General features: G+C 42.5%; 2 protein-coding genes across 5 annotated transcripts in view; both read left to right on the forward strand.

Moving 5' to 3' along the window:
* The first annotated feature begins 7,038 nt into the window (after positions 1-7,038).
* NPY (neuropeptide Y) lies at positions 7,039-14,343 on the forward strand. Of its 2 annotated transcripts, XM_025873343.2 has the most exons (5): positions 7,089-7,181; positions 7,666-7,728; positions 8,085-8,272; positions 12,151-12,231; positions 14,143-14,343. In XM_025873343.2, exons 3-5 carry the CDS (start codon positions 8,085-8,087, stop codon positions 14,165-14,167), a joined length of 294 nt encoding a protein of 97 aa, XP_025729128.1. In that variant the 5' UTR covers positions 7,089-7,181; positions 7,666-7,728; the 3' UTR covers positions 14,168-14,343. The 2 variants fall into 2 exon arrangements, with proteins under 2 accessions (XP_025729127.1, XP_025729128.1); XM_025873342.2 differs by lacking the exon at positions 7,666-7,728 and having other exon boundaries at positions 7,039-7,181.
* Positions 14,344-15,502: 1,159 nt separating this feature from the next.
* The window catches only part of LOC141373793 (large ribosomal subunit protein eL31-like), a 121,790-nt gene continuing 120,501 nt past the window's right edge, over positions 15,503-16,791 (forward strand). For 2 of the 3 annotated variants that reach the window (XM_073898579.1, XM_073898581.1), the window contains exon 1: positions 15,507-15,541. The gene's annotated coding sequence lies outside the window, so the exon portion shown is untranslated. Of the gene's footprint in view, positions 15,542-16,791 lie in introns of all 3 variants that reach the window. The other variant, XM_073898580.1, reaches the window with a different exon arrangement.

A 16,791-nucleotide genomic window follows, 5' to 3' on the forward strand; every position in this document is an offset into this window, starting at 1 on the left:
GAAACACCACATGGAGGTCTGCATTTCCCATCTCTGAGACTCAAGAGCCCCAGTCTGTGGTAGCAAGATCTCTTAACTTTGTACTGTTTCTCTCATGGTCCTGCAGGTGATCAGAGCTTTTATTTCAGGTTTGGAATCTGTTCCAGTTGCTTCACGCAGAAAAGGATTTATTAAAGGCTAGACTCTTTGGAATTAAGTGCTAAAAAAGCAGACCCTAGGTTGAGCTTCCAGAAACGACTCTTTCTCAAAACCTCACCACAGAACCAGCCCACCAAGAACACTGCTACCTTTGCTTCAGTTAGGAAGCAGCAGAAACTGGAATCTTCCATCAGAGCCATCTGCTCCAGATCATACTACTTCCACCTCCGTTTGGGTTACAAAGAGGATATTCACAGCCTGTTTCTCTCCCCACATAGTTTAGTTCTTTCATAACTCAGGGTTATTTAAAACTTTTTTATGTTTAATAATATACAAGGAGAATATGGGACATCTCAGTGTTATAAATCAACTTCGAATCAAGATCTCAAGCAACTGGATCTGAGCTAAATCACATTTGCACCCTAGAAGCAAGCGAGGCTAGGAAACCGATGGCCACATTCTAGGCTCTGGAGTCCTGGGAGGCTGGAAGTGTCCTGCAGTGGGTCTCTAGGGACATCCAATCCACCCTATCCACATCCTCTAAAATGGAAACGACACATCCTCACGCGGGAAACTGAACGTTCTTCAAACCCAACCCTATCAGAATTGAAGACAAGACCCCTCAATAAGCCTAGCAGGTAGTCAGGGCTATCACCGGGTGCGCAGCTTGCTCTACACAGCATTTGAACCATCTACACACTGGGAAATCAATATCTTCCCAGAATGTCTGCCTTCAGTGCGGTGAAATGTGCTTATCATTCCCACAATCACGTTTAAGGTTCTTTTCTCAGTGAAGTAAGTATTCTGCTTTGTATGGGTTCTTGTGACTAGAAGCATGGGACTTGAGCTAATAATAATAACAATAAAAAAAAAACCAACTGTGACTGGTCAGAGACACAAAGCTAGTCTCAACTCAGCACTACGGGTGCTATTTTGGAATCTTCAGTACGTGCCTGCACATGCAGAATGGAGGAGAGAATTATAGCTATCATCAGAATACTTTCAAATTAAAAAAATGATATTTTCCTGCAATTATCTAGATGTTTCAGATAAATTTTGGGGTAATTTCGGTCCAAATAATCTTCATAATTGCCCCAGTTCTCTTGTACATGTATTGCTAGACACTGCTAAAAATATACAGAAATAGAAGTAGTGCTGTCGGTGAACACTGTTTCAGCTTCACAGAGGAGCTGGCAAAGAACACACGGGATCAAGAGATTTGTCTTCTCTCAAATGTAACAAAATACACACAAAAAATAAGAATAGCTAAAAAAAAAAAAAGAAAGAAAGAAAGAAAAGAAGCAACCAAACTAAGGAAAGAACAGTCTCATAATGTAAGTTTAAAAATATCATGTACGGAGAGAACATTCTGGAAATTGGCTGTAGTTTCTACTTGATTCCTTCACAAGCAGTACAGTGAACAATAGTGTGAAGACATAAAGTTCTGAAAAAACTGATAACCCCAATTATCAGGGAAGTAGGCAGACGGTGTGAAGGAAAGGATTTAGAGAGGAAGCTCAAAAGAAACTTGTCAGGAGGGCCTTTAAATGATTGTTTCTCTCTACTGTGAGAGAGAAATAGCTATTCATACAATAGAGATGGGAAGAACTGCTAAGAATTGGCATTTTTTGTTTATTTTATTAGCTGGGAGAAACACAGGATATAAACAGGGAAGGGACAAATGTGATGAACTCCTAGTTTGCCTATTTTTCCATGCCTTTTCCACCTGTATCCCAGAGGGGAGCCGGGGAGATAATACGGAGGGGAGGGGAGGAAATTATCACCTAAAGCAGCTTATCTTTCAGAGGACAGGAGGCTTTGGGTTCACCTGGAATCTGTTGAACAATCTGAAACCCAAAGGCTCTTCTCGATGGATCAGATATACCCTCAACTATTTAGAACGGACCTCAGTAGAGAACTTTTAACTAGGGGCGCCTGGGTGGCACAGTCGATTAAGTGCCTGACTCTTGGTTCTGGCTCAGGTCGTGATCTCTGGGTTGTGAGATCAAGCCCCTGGTTGGGCTCCATGCTCAGCGGGGAGTCTGCTGGAGATTCTCTCTCCCTCTGCCTCTCTCACCTGCTCTGTCTCTAAAATAAATGTGTCTTTTTTTTTTTTTTTAAAGAACTTTTAACTAAACAACAGAGAAAGTCTCCAGTGACAAAATCCCCCAACTGTGATACCCACAGTTCTGGTCCCACCCTTCTTCCCTAACCCTGTCTCAGTTTCATCCTCACCACCTTCTCAGACAACAGAAAAGCAGATGTAACACAAGCCATTAGTATAACAGGCCTAGGAGGAATCAAGGAAAATGTGTTACACATAGAAAGATAAATATAAGGCTCAAACTGAGGTTTCCATTATCAAAAAATAAATAACCTGAAAATAAAAAAGAACAAAATGCCAAAAGGAATAGAGGAAAAATGGTGAAGAAAACCAAGAATTAGAAGCTGAGTTTGCTAATTAGGAATGCTTTTGACTGTAAGTAGCAGAAAAGCCAGCTAACAGCGGCTTAAGCCATGTGGACAACTATTAATTACTTAAGGAGATATGCAATGGTGGGCAGTCCCAAAATTAGTTTGGCGGTTCACTGATTTCATCAAGCATTTCAGCCCTTTTGATCTTTGCATTCTGTCCCCTTCAGTGTATTTGCAGTATTGCTCCTCAAGAGCACGAGTTGGCTGCCACAGCTCTCAGATCCACCTCTGCACTCAACAGTATTCAAAGAATGAAGAGAGAGAGGAATCATGGCCAAGGATATGCCTCTTTTTTTTTTTTTTTTCCGAGAAGACACACTTTCCTAAAAACTCCCAGCTGATTTATCCCAGTATTTCACTGGCCAGAAACAGATCACATGTTCACACCTAAACCAGTCACTGACAAAGGCAAGAGAGTTACTGTAATCCAGAATCTTGGCTGGAAATGCCTATGTCAGAATCAAATTCAGATCTGTTAGCAAAGATGAAAGCAGGAATGGCACTAGGTGGGTAGCCAAAAAAACCCCAGCCATTTACAAAAACAAGTGAAGGGTTGGATTTGGCCCTCAAGCCATAGTTTACAACCCCTGAGTCACCTGTGGGTCTTTTAAACTAAGACTCCAAACTCTTTTAGCCACAAAGGAAATGATTAATACATTCAACTACAAATTAAAAACTTCTACAAGGCGAAAACAACACCTTAAGCAAAGTTGCAAGAAGAATGACAAGCTACACGTAAATATTTGCAACTCTTTTCACAAATGGATAAATCCCTAATACATAACACCTATAGCTCCCCTTTGCTGTCTTTTTCCTCCTCTCCCATCATTACCTTCAGCAGGCCAACATGCTCCTTTCCCCCCATCTTAAAAGACCTTTCTCTCTACCCTATTTCTCTCACCAGTTACTGCCCTGTTTTTTCTACTCCTCTTTGCTCTGAAATTCTCAGGATGACATGTCTCCAATATCTTTCCTTTCTCCTTAAAACCCTGCCAGTCCAAAAGTGCTCTTGTCAGAACCCCATGTTGCTCAAGACAGTGGTCGATTTCAGTCTGTGTCTTACCTTACTTTTCAGCAGCAGCTGAGGCAGACACTCACTTCCTCTTCCTTGAAGAAAAAATTTGCACTTGGCTTCAAGGACATGAACCATCAAATTCTATTTTCCTCCACCTCTCTTGTCCCTCCATCTCAGGCTCTGTTCATTCCTTCTCATCTCCTCATTTCTCAGTGCTGGCTCACTGCAGGACTGGATTGGGGCTCTTGTTTCTTCCCTTACTCGATCCCTTGATAATCTTATCTATTGTCACAGCATTAAATGTCACCTAAAGTCAAACAACTCCTGAGTTTATAACTCAAGGCTAGATCTCTCTCCTTAGCTCCAGATTCGTACATAAAACTGACACCTCTCCTTGAGGTGTAGTAGACAACAAAATCTTTAAGGCGTCTTCAGCAGAACTCCCATTGCCAACACCAAACCTCCAGCTGCAGCAATCCGCATTATAGTTGGAGGAAACCCCATCCTTTCAGTTGCTCAGGCCAAAAATCTGGAATCATTCTTATCTTCATCCCTTTCTCCCTCCCAGGCACATACCTGCCCTAAGGTCTTTACATTAGGTTTTCCTTGGCCTCTGATGTCTCTGGCCCAGTTTTGTTTTGTTTTGTTTTGTTTTGCCTTGACTTATTCTCTCATTTTCTTCAAGTCTTTGCTCAGTGTCACCTTTTCAATGAGACCTGATCTGACCACCTGTGGCATAATAAGTACATTTGGTCTTTGTTCCCAGGTCCTGGTCTAGAGTTCCTAAAACCCTTGTAATTTTTTGAGTGATAAGGGTGATAGGAGCATCTTTTGTTCTTATATTTGGTCTTTAACAATGGGTCCTGACAAAAGAGTTTCTAAGACCCTTGGAATGTCTGAAGTGAGAATCTTTTTGTTTGCTGACCTGCTGACTGGTGGCTTGGGGACCCTAGATAGTTTCAGGATGACGGCTGGTCACCAGAAAGCCAAGGCATGTTTGGAACTTGGAACTTTCAGCTCCACTCCCCCATCCTCCAAGGAGAGGAGAGGGGCTTGAGATTGAGTTAATAATCTTTTAAGTCTAAGTGGGAATGTGTCTAAGATATGGTATTAAATAATAAAATTAAGGTGCTAAACAGTGTGTATGCTCCTTTTGTTTATAAAAAAGGAAAAATATAAGAACATATGTTCATCTTTGCTTTTATTTGCATAAAGAAAGTCAGGAAAGATGCACAAGAAATTAATAAAAATGATTACCTGGGTGAAAGACAGGAAATGGCACAAATGTCGGCACCAAAGGGATATGAGGAAACTTTTGGTGGTGTTGTGTAAGTTCACTAACTTGACTGTGGTGATGAAGTCACAGAGTATGTATGTAAGAATACAACCAATGGAATATTTTAAACACAGATTAGCATAACTCAATTGTATCTCAATAAAGCTGCTAAGGATACATATACATATAAGTAAATAAACTTGATTTTGAAACAAAGGAGAGAAATGGTTCAGCCTCTAGGTGATGCTTGGTTGAATGACTGTCTTTTTGCTTTTGAGGAATTTTGGTTTTGATTTGTTTCTTTCATGGAGCAAACTCAGGCAAATTTATAAGCTATAAGTATATATGTATAAGCATAGAAAACTGTAGAAAAGAGAGGAGGCAATTAATGGAGCAAAGTCCTGAGAGAAGAGATGGAATACTCAGAGCCCAAGGCCAGAGGATGCTGTTGGCACTGGAGGGAAGGGATAAGGTTGTAAGGATACACCTTGGGCACTAGGCTCCATGTTTTAGCCTCTAAATGCTGAACCCTGAGAATCAGCTCTTAGTTTTGGATACCAGTGGCATTATTGTAAGCTAAATTAATCAAATGTCCCCAGTGTTCCCCTCACTCAATAATGGTGCATCTCCTTAGAAGGGATTTCTCCCCAATTCAATGACTCCTTCTAAGGTATGACTGATGTGTATCTATGATACATTCTAAAAATAAGATTATTGAAAACTGGACGGAGTTTTTCCTCTTATCAAGAAAGAGCTCTAAGTCAGAAGGTGCTTTGTTCTAACTTTACCAGACATAAGTACCCTGGAGCAACTCTGAGAGCCCTGATATTTGTGTCCCTGTCATATGTTTGTGCAATATGGAAAGAGAAGCATTCACCTAAGTGAAAGGGATGTGGCCTTCAAAATTTCTAACACATACACACACACAGACACACAGGCAGGGAGAGAGAGAGAATGAGAGAGAACACCGGAGCGCAGAGCTAGCAGAGCTAGCCACGCAGTAATTGATATTTAATTCAGTGCGGTGGAAACAGCACAGAAAGTTTAACAGAATCGCTTGTGATTTTAACATTAAAATAGCTTGTACCTTAACACTTTAATTTCCTAACATGCCATTTTATTTAGAGAGTTGGACTTCCAGTAGTATTCATTCAGGTAACGTTTAAGATAAAAAATCCTGATCCTGTAAAAAAATGGTTTTCTGAATCTTTCATATTCATTCAACAGGTTTAACGTGATGTGCCAATTAATGGTGATTTTTTTTTAATCTGTTTCATTTCAGTGAGAACCCCCATTCTCAAACAACGTTAATGAAAGTATTTGTAACTACCCAAGGGCTAATAAAGGAGAAATTCCTGTTCATTTACCCGGTAGCTTTGGGTCAGAATTTTTCGTTCAATTGCGCTTTAATGGGTGTCCAGATGGTCGAAACGCCGCTCTTTCCCAGCAAAGAGAGAAAGTGGGTTTACCGTGTCCCATTACTGGGGACTTTTCAATCGCCATACTCTTTCAGTCCTGATGGAGCCGTGCTCCTAGCGTTTGGGCGAGTACTTGGGGTGTACTGATCCACTCGAAAAAGAAGCTGGGGAAAGGGACCGAAGCCACAGAAGCCCATTCTAAGACCCTGAGTGGAGGAGGGGGCCATTTGGGAGCCACTAAACTCGGGACCTCGGACAGGCGCCCTGGACCAGTTTTCCGCGCAGGAAGATCTGTGCACCAACTTGTCTCTACTCAGGATTTGTGCCCCGCGCTTCTGCCGCGCGGGTCCCGGAGATGCCCCACCAAGTAGAGGATTCATGTGTCCCCTACCTTGCCACCCATAGAGTTGGTGGTCTCAGTGACAGGCGACACAGTAGATCTGGGCTGCTCGTATCTCAAGCTGGACTAGACGGGGTGTGAAGGAAAGCCGGGTTGGGCGCCGCGTGAGGGCAGGGACTCGGGCTTCGGCCACGCTCGCGTCTCTCCAGGACCCCCCCACCCCCGGCAGGGCCTGGGGTCCAGGAGTTGGGGTGCGGGTGGCCACAGGAGCCGCAGCTCGAGCGACTGCGGCTTCAGCCCCCTCCCCCCGCCCCCGCCAGTCGGGGGCGGGAAGTGGTGGGGTGGGAGTCACCCGAACGTGATTGCCCGAGGCCCCTCCTGCCGCGGCGAGGGAGCGCCATAAAAGCCCTGTTGCGACCTGCTCTCCGCACCCTGTCCGCCGGCACTCACCCCTCGGAGAGGCGCACCTGACTGCAGAGCGCTCGCCGCCCCGCCACGCCCGCCCGCTCGCCCGCCACCGTGAGTGCCACGACCCACTCGGCTTGGGGCGGGAGCGGGGGGACGGCGCCGGCTCACCCTCGGGGGGAGCTCTGGGGCCCCGGGAGGGTCGCGCCCGGCTTCCCAACCCCTGCGCGCCGCGCTCTGTCCTCTCCTGCCCCGACGCGCGGCGTCCGATCTTGGAGACTAAATTCCACTTGCTCCTTCTGGTCCTTTCCGACTGCACCTCCGCCCTGCTCCCATACCCTCCCGGCTGCGCGGTCCCTCTGGGTTATCTTTTGGAGGACTTGGAGGGAGACGCGACCCCAACCCCGGGCAGGTGGCAGTTTCCTCGGGGGTCCCTGCCTGGATGGAGGTTTCCCTGGCAGCTCCCGCTGAGTGAGGGATCACCTTCCCGGATCCTTGGGATCCGAACTGAGACTACTGCCCGGAGGGCAGTTCTCTCCTCTCTCTCCCAAATTGTCACCCCGAAGGAATCTCAGCCATAACTATCTATCTCTTGCAGCAAGACAGACCACAAGCTTTAGAGAAGAAACTTTTCCCCTCCGACGGCGATTTGGGGAAAAGGGTAGGAAGGTGACAATTCCTTAACCTACGGGGAGCAACTTCTACATCTGTTTTTAAAGTATCTAAACTGGCGCCGGCTGGCGCTGGCCCCCAGTCCCGCGCCTCTCGTTGCGCGCGACTCTTGCGTCCAGCGACTTGGACGGAATTTGCGCGGACTTTTCGGGTGGAACAGAGGGATCCGGCCAGGGCAGGTGTTGCCGTTAGTAAGCGGAGTGCTGCTCCGCTTCCTCTAAGGGACTGGGTTGAGCGCGGATTGAGGGGTCGCGAGTGATAGTGGGGAGGGAGACAAGGGAGGGAGGTTCGAGGCGTGTGTCCTTTCCATCCCCACTCTTCTCCGCTGCGCCTCTGTGCCCGCAGATGCTGGGTAGCAAGCGACTGGGGCTCTCCGGACTGACCCTCGCCCTGTCCCTGCTTGTGTGCCTGGGCGCGCTGGCTGAGGCGTACCCCTCCAAGCCAGACAACCCCGGAGAGGACGCGCCGGCGGAGGACATGGCCAGATACTATTCAGCGCTGCGGCACTACATCAACCTCATCACCAGGCAGAGGTGGGTGGGCTCCTCGCGACCGACTCCCGGAGCGCCCTGTCCCACAACCGGAGATCCTGGGGATCTCAGAAGACTGAGACCAGTTTTTTTTCTTGCTTGTATTCCTGGGCAGCACAGTATCAGACACATACTCAGTTCTCAGTGAATAATTGGGTAGGGCACTGAACACTTTCCCTCTGCAACTATAGTTACAAAATCGTGACCCCCCAGATTTAGGCTCCTTAGGCTGTGTGGCTGTCCATCTTCTCCCACTCACTCCCTGCTCTCTTTTGTTCTTAGAGCAGTTGGGGGACTGTTTGGAAACCTGGATGGGAAAGGACCCCCCCCCCAAAAAAAAACAGGTCAGGAGTGCTGGGGGAAGTGCTGTAGGGAGAAGAACGAGCTGAGTGTTGAGAAACTACAACCACCACCACCAACCAGGAAACAGCTGGGTTGCCAAAGACACTGCCAGATTTTCCAAGCTGCCCAGAGCAAAATTGAATGACAGTATTTAGGATAAGACAAATGGAGCTAGTTTCTTTTCTTCTGTACAGTGATTTTTTTTTCCCAGTCTCAGCCCTTTACTTAAAAATCTTGATGCTAATAAAGATTTAGCATGAAAACAGTTGATCTAAAATGCAGACTCTTCCCATCTTCTAGCAGGTGAATTTTGAGAAGGAAGTGCCCACTTAGTGCTTTGTTAAGGAGAAACTAATCACCCTGGGATAAACCCAGGGATTACATGGAATTTGAGAAATTGTAAACTTTATTCTGAATCCTCAGAAAGCTAAAATTAAATGTCATGTTTTCACTCTCAACATCAAATATAAAGCAAAAAAAAAATCACATTCTAACTATAATATAGGATTTAAAATTTGTTCCCAAAATTGGTTCATCTTAGTTCTAAGTCATTCAATATCTTATTTTAATTACTGGTATCAAATGACCTTGATAAGCTAAAAAGGGTGAGCCCTTTAAAAACATTAATGCTAACATGTCTAAATTATATTTTGTAAAGTGTTATTTTTGTTTTTACCATACTTGTTACTGTTTACAAGTCAGGGAATAGTTGGGAAGGATTCAAAGTGGGGAGAATTTATATTTCTTAAATAAAATTTTTTCCCTGTTTCATCAAAAAGGGGTATGACATCCTAAAAAACTTCTGAAAAAGTCCCAGTTTACGTAGAATCAAATACATAAAATGCTGGAATTAAATAGTATTGGTTTGTGAACCTTGAAGTCGGTTCATTTTAATTAGGAAAAAGCAATGATGTTTTATATCCTAGTAGACTTCTCAGAAAGTTAAATGCTTCAAATACTTGCTTATGCTGTAGTATAGACCAGAGAAAAGAACTTGTTCAAATAAAAAATATTAATTTTGTTGTTTATCTAGGAAAAGCTTTGTTGGTTATTTAGTTTGTCAGTTATAACACAGTAGAACTTATTTCTGCAAAGATGATTGCTATAAAGCTTTACTATTGTATAAAAGCTTTAGCATTTCAAAATGTTTCCCTAGGCATTATTTCATTCTGTCTTCACCTCAAAGCTTTGAAGTGAATATAATTATCTCCATTTTACAGGTCATGAATCTAAGAACATTTTAGGAAGGCTTTTCTTTTTAGGGGTGATGAAACTGGAGCACTCCCACTGATTTCCCTCGGACATTGTCACTACCATCAGCATCCAGTGTGATCTCCATCTTTGATGAGGAAAAAATAAAGGGAAGGGACTTGAGTTTCATGGGAAGAGATTCAGGTTAGGTGGGAATGCATTGATTCTGAACCAGAGTTTTCTGTCTCATCTTCACATAAATTCCTTCTTAGAAACCATGAGAGGTTTGTCATCTGCACCCATTGTCTCCATTCCGTACTCTCATTGCCTTCCCAACTCACACACCCAATCCCCACCTGGCTGTATTTTTGAAAATTACGGTGTCATTTGTGAACATGTTTTTATTTGGCACAAATGGTAGTCTGATAACATTCTCTTTGTTCCCTTTTTCTACGCAGTTTTTAAGCTATATGCTCCCGGTCCATTGCTTCTGAAAGCTGCATCGTTTATTCTAGAGCATGAATCTACCACGTGTGGCTTTTACAGTTCCCTAAATCAGTGGTTCTCAACTGGTGCTGACTTTATACTCTAAACATCCTATGATGCCTAGGACAGCCCCCTGCAACAAAGAATTTTCCAGCCCCAAATGTCATATATAGTGCCAAGACTGAGAAACCCAGCCCTAGATTAGTCTTTCTCCATCCTGGTCACACATAGGAATCACCTGGGGAGCTTTCAAAATATACTACTGCTGGGCTTCACCCCTGACCAGTTAAATCAGAGCCTCGGGGGTGGGACCTGGGCTTTACAGAGGTTTTAAAAGCTTCCCAGTTGATACTAATTGAAGCCAGGTTTGAGAATTTTTTTCCCTAGAGACTTCATCTTTGCCAGTTAAAGCATGGTAGAGAAGAAGGATAATCCAGAATTAAGTAGAGAAGGAAGAAAAATGAATGTTGCTGTCCTGTGTGCCACTTTAGGACTGCAAATCCTGCTATTCTAGATTTAGGTTCTTTATTAGTAAATTGGAGAAACTATTAGCCAGTTCTATTCACTGGAGCATGGTGAAGATAAATGAATTGAAGTTGCTCAAGAGTTTTAAGATTAATAAAATTAACTGATGAACAGAATAAATAGGTATAAGCAGCAGTCTATAGTGTGATATCACAACTCCAGAAAATGTTGAGGAAATCTTACAAATGATGGGGGTGGGGGGAGCAGTTTGTTGGTTTTTGCTTCCTTAAGTCCCAAAGGAGCAATAATAGGAAATCTTCCCCCAAAATTTAGATTTAATTGTACTTGATAGATATATCCTCTGATGGCTTTGTTTTGCTGTTTTACCTGGTAGCTAATCAATCCATCCAGGCTAGTTTTTCATTTGTGAACAATATGGCTTCTGGTATACAAGGCCTTTTCTGAGAAAGGGAAAAATATATCTTGGTATAGACTTGTCAGATCCTTTAGCAGTGAGAGACAGACAGATAGGCAAAGACCCATGTACTCACTCACCTGGAGAAATTAGCATATACCACCCTTGCATTCACATATAGTCCTATATCCATATACTGCTCCAGGAGAAAAAAGACCAGTAACATTTCATGGTCTTTCCACGATCTGTGAGATTCCTTTATATTTACGGGGCAGATTAAAATCACAGCATGAGAGAAGGTTTTTAGCTTTTGGTACCCCAAACAAATATGGGAAATACAGGACCAAGGTTTGTTGTTTTCTGTAACAATGAGTGCATTTCAACAGCAGTATCTTCATTTGTGTTTTACTCTGTCACTTTCAAAACATTATGGCTCGCATTGGATTTCCACAAAGACTCCAATTTAAGCATGAGTTATGATTTTATTTTTACAAATGAGAAAACTGAGATTTGAAGACACAGGTGGGTCTAGAACTTCTGTCTCCTGATTTTTTTCCCAGGGCTGTTTCTGAAATATCATCTGGTCTCTTTGTTAAGGTTTAAACTGCTGTGTATCATCAGGACTATAGCCAATTTACTAATTATGGAAACATTTAAAATCATACTGTAATGTATTTTTATTTTCTGTCAGTTATAAAAGTATATCTATGTACTGTTTGTGGTAGTATAAAAAGGCAAGAATTTGACTAGGAATTTTGATTGGTTCAAATATTCTGGTAAATTATTATTTAAGCAAAATTCAAAATCATATTTCTGATAATGTCTGTTTCATATACCTAGATTACTTGTTAACAGATGATCAACCACGTGGGACACTATCTTCCTTTTTTTAAAAAATATTTTTCCTTTTTATGACTATTTCAAATTTGCTTTAAGGACTTTTCTTTTTCTTCTTCTTCTTCTTTTTTTTTTTTTTTTTTAGGTATGGAAAACGATCTAGCCCCGAGACACTGATTTCAGACCTCTTGATGAGAGAAAGCACAGAAAATGTTCCCAGAACTAGGTATGAAAGACTTGTATGGGGACATTGTTGCAGAGCTCAAGATGGCACAAGAGAGGGAAATCCCAGAGGGCTGCCTGGGGTAGGGGTGGGTGGGGACATTGGAATGGGTCTTCCAGACCAGGTAGTATTTGGGCAGAAATGGAGATGGGTCACAGGGCAGTGAGGACCTTTGTTTTCATGTAATAATTTGCAAATCTCTAAACTTCTGTGGGGTATCATTTTCTACCCCAGATTATTTGGTGCTTCTTTGAAAATTTTTAACATAAGTGACTTTTACCTTAAAAAAGACTCTATATAGAATTTCCAACTGGGTTAGAATTGAGAGAACATAGAGTAAGTCCCCATCTCTACATTGAAATGACCAATAGTCCATCTTTGGCGGGGATAATCTTTAGTTTTCATATGGTATTTGGAGTGTCTAGATGTCCTGCATATGTCACTCATGGGTCTTGCTCTAGTCTTCCTCATTTTACATGAAGCTGTAGATAAATCTTGGTGGCAGGGCAGGGGGGAGGGGGGACGTGGGAGGCAGCTATTCTTTACTTTTTGACATATTTTAAGCTCAATATCACATAATAATTTATTGCATTCATGGAATGAATGTTAAGGACATAATATTCTTAGGGACTTGTCTGTGACCTTGGAGGCTTTCTGGGAGTGTGGCCTAGTCTTGGGAAGAGGTGCCTACCAACAGCTGGTGTGAAACACTGTGGACAATGAGCAATGAGTGCTGCTGGAAAGCAGCCCGACCCTCCTCCATTTTCATAACTTCCTGGCTGTTCTGTCCTATCCCTCCTGCCTCTACCCTGAGCAAGATCAAGGGGCACGTAGTTCATCCATTTCTGTGGGAGCTTGTCTGCCTTAAATCCAGAGCTTGACAATGTCAAGAACCAGGTTCCCCAGAAGAGGTCACTAGAACACTTGCTCAGTGAGCATGACTGGCATGTCACTCTTCATTGGGGTTCTCCCCAGAGAACAGAGGGGTGACCTGCTGAGCCACTTACTCCCCCCCCCCAACCATCTCTCTGTTGTCTTGTGAAATGGCCAGCCAGGGCCAAGGTACAGGTCTAGAGTTGTCAGGTTTGTTTTCTCTGAAGGAAACAACAATTTGGACTTGGAATAAAGCTCCAGTACTCTTGTATCTGGAGGTATCAACCCAGATTTAAACAGCAAATGCAAGGGAAGCAGGTGGGAAATTCATAGAGGTTATTTTTAATACTAAACACAGATGCCCTTAAGCTTTCATTGACATGCATGTGATGCTTATTGTGGTAAAAAGTTTAGGGTAGATCTTATGTACTTTCGGTAAGAAAAAGAACCATCCAGACTTAACAACCTTGCTGCTACTGTTTGTTTTGTGGCTTGAAGTCTCACAGTTGGTGCGTGGAATAGAGTTAATTGGACCCTAATGGACAGTCTCAATCATGTGCAGTTAGGAGGAGGCCAAAGTTGACAGCCTTGAAGTTGCCTGTGAAAGCTATTTTATTAAAAAGGGTTTTTTATAAAAATAGCATCTTACTACATAAAAAGCCTTGCAGGAAAACAAAAGAAGCATATTCAGAGTTGTGTAACAATAACTTTCTTGTTACCATTTTGTGTGATTCCTGTAGTTTTGATCTTTAGAAATATTGCAGAGTTCTTCGGTTCCTTTGATACAGAGCCTTTTCAGTACTCTGAGATTTGCCTGAGACTCCTGTGAACATGAGTGAAAGCTACTCAGCTGGGTTTCTGCATATTACGCCACTGTCTTCTGCTCTGATATCCTACATGACCTCCTGTTTAGAGTGCCAACAGGGGCCTTTTCAATAGTTCCTGATCATCTTTCGGTTCAGAACTGAATGTCTCAATTTTGAAAGCCTCCCAGGAAGTTGGGAAGCTTCTCTCACATGCTTTCCTTCTTGTGTTTGACAGGCTGGAAGACCCTTCTATGTGGTGATGGGAAATGAAACTCGCTTTCCAGTCTTTACCTATTTTCAACCCGAATTTCATCCTGTAAAACTAGAGTCTGCCGATCCTCTCAATGCATGCAGCCACTGTGTTCAACTCTGCAGAGTTTCCCTTTGTCATCCTTGTATATATGTGTGTTTAAATAAAGTACCAAGCATTCAAAAATGTTATGTTCCTCAATGAAAAAGTCTGTGGGTGCAATAGTGAGAATTATTTTAAGGTATTCATTACATCACAATCTCCCTCGAGTAGCAGGTTCAAAGTTTGCTTCACCAATATTAAAACAGTGACTATGGACAATATAAAGATATGATGATTTATGATGATCAAGATTCAGCTCTGTGTGTGTGTGTGTGTGTGTGTGTGTGTGTGTGTGTGTGTGTGTAACAATAGAAGTATTTAGAAACTTGGAGCAAGTGCATGCTAATTTGGAATAATTGGCTGAACTTTCCCCCACATGCACATGAAATCCCTGTTAACCTTGTTAACCTATACTATTAGCAAAAAGGACTGCTGTCTAATAGAACTTTCTGCAAGATGTCCTTTAATATAGTAGCCACTAGCCATGTGTGGCTTTGAGCATGTGCATGTAGCAAGTGCAAATGAGGAGCTGAGTTTTAAATTTTACTGGGTTTTAATTTCAATAGTCACATGTTTCTAGCAGCTATCATATCAGACAGCTTAGATCCATACATTTTTTGGGGCCACTACACTTAGAATTTGAGTCCTAAACAGAAATGCACTGAGTAAGAATGACTACCTTTTCACACAACATGGGGTATGTTAATTAATTCGGCTAAAGGTTATTAAACTTTCCCCCTCCTTCACGTACCTACGCATGGGCTTAGTTTTAAATTTATGTTATTAGATTCTTACATGTAATTTCTAAAGCAAAGAAAATGGGTCTCCTCCTATATTTGTACTTTGAATCTCCCTGTAAAAAATATTTTTATGTGCTGTTTTAAAATTGATTACACAACTCCCATATACATCCCATCTTACGGAATCTTAGAGTATATAAAATGTTCTCTGTATATAATGAATTCTGTTTCTTCAGCCACTGAAGTCAGTGACACTACAAAACATAATTCCCTTCAATGAAAGCGCTCTGCGATTTTCCTAAATTTGTCCTTATTTTTGTTTCTTTGGGCTTTGAACTAAATATCCTTATCTGCAGTTTTGCCTTCCGCAGTTTCGATTACCTGCGGACAATTGCTGTCTGGAAGGAGATGCTCCTCCTTCTGACGAATCATCAGACGGTCACTAGTAGCCTAACTTTACGTCACAGCGCCCACGTCATTTCCCTCACTTCATCTCGTCCCGTAGGCGTTTTGTCATCTCCCATCTCGCAAGAAGAATAAGGGTGAGTACAGCATAGTAAAATATTTAGAGAGAGAGAGGTCACGTTCACATAACTTTTATTACGGTATATTATCAGTGTTCTATTTCATTATTAGTCATTTTTATTAATTTCTTACTGTGCCTACCTTATGAATGAAACTTTATTATACTTACGTATGTATAGGAAAAAACGGTCTCTGTAGGGTTTGGTACTCTCCACGGTTTCAGGCATCCACTGGGGGTCCTGGAATGTATCCTCCCCTCCCCTCCACCTGGATAAAGGCAGGCGGGGGTGGGGGGAGGTAGGGGACTACTGCACCAATATGTAAAGTGTTTTTGTAATCTTAAAATGTTGAGTAAGTCACCATTTCTTATCACATAACATCAAAAGTTCTTTACTAACCTAGTATATTTGGAGATTTTCTTTACTGAAATTAATATGATGCAAAACAAGTTGACTGAAAGATTCATTTGGCAGCACAGGTAATCTGAATATTCATCACCAATTTCAGAACTCTCGGTTTCACAGAGCAGAGCAAATAGGAAGGAGGTATATAAACCCTTGAAAAATGACCTGGGAATTTCATTTTAAAACAAAAGTTTAAACCTCTTACCTACCAAATGTAAGTGCCCCAAAGGCTAAATATTAGACAGTCTATATTTTACCTATAAATCAGGCCTTGGTATCTCACGTCTTCACCTCATCTTACTAGAAAGAGGCCTGAAGCTTCACACCACGTGAGCCCTGTGGTCTGACACAGCGGCCTCCAGGCCATCGGACCTTCAAATTTACTAAATTTCTGAGTTCTCACTCATGAGATGGGATCATAAATCCTACCCGACTTTCCACATAAGTTTATACTGAGATCAGAATTCAAGTTAAGATAATGTTACAAGTAAGTAATGGTAGGGGAATGGATAAGGATGAAGTTTTTGATAATTCTCGTGTTGGATTATAACTCCCTGGCTGGAGACTGAATGTTTGTATCCTTTCAGATTTATATGTTGCAATCCTAATCCCCAAAGTGATGGCATTTGGAGGTAGGGTCTTTAGGGGGGTTGATTAGGTCACGAGAGTGAAGCTCTCATGAATGGGATTAAGTGTCCTTTTTAAAAGGGACTCCAGAGAGCTCCGTTATCCCTTCCATCATGTGAGGACACAGTGAAGATATGGTTGTCTATGAACCAGGAGGTAGGCCCTCAGCAGACACCAGGTCTACTGGTGCCTTGATCTTGGACTTCCCAGCCTCCAGAACTGTGAGCAATAAATTT

This window comes from Callorhinus ursinus, unplaced genomic scaffold (assembly GCF_003265705.2).
Source record: "Callorhinus ursinus isolate GAN/ISIS: 27379988/994484 unplaced genomic scaffold, GSC_fseal_2.0 scaffold12, whole genome shotgun sequence".
NCBI classification, from domain to species: Eukaryota; Metazoa; Chordata; class Mammalia; order Carnivora; family Otariidae; genus Callorhinus; species Callorhinus ursinus.

Coding starts and splice junctions, on each gene's coding strand:
- NPY (XM_025873342.2), top strand. CDS start 8,085: ATGCTGGGTAGCAAGCGACTGGGGCTCTCCGGACTGACCCTCGCCCTG. Junction 8,273..12,150: donor AACCTCATCACCAGGCAGAG/GTGGGTGGGCTC, acceptor TTTTTTTTTTAG/GTATGGAAAACGATCTAGCC. Junction 12,232..14,142: donor GAAAATGTTCCCAGAACTAG/GTATGAAAGACT, acceptor TGTGTTTGACAG/GCTGGAAGACCCTTCTATGT.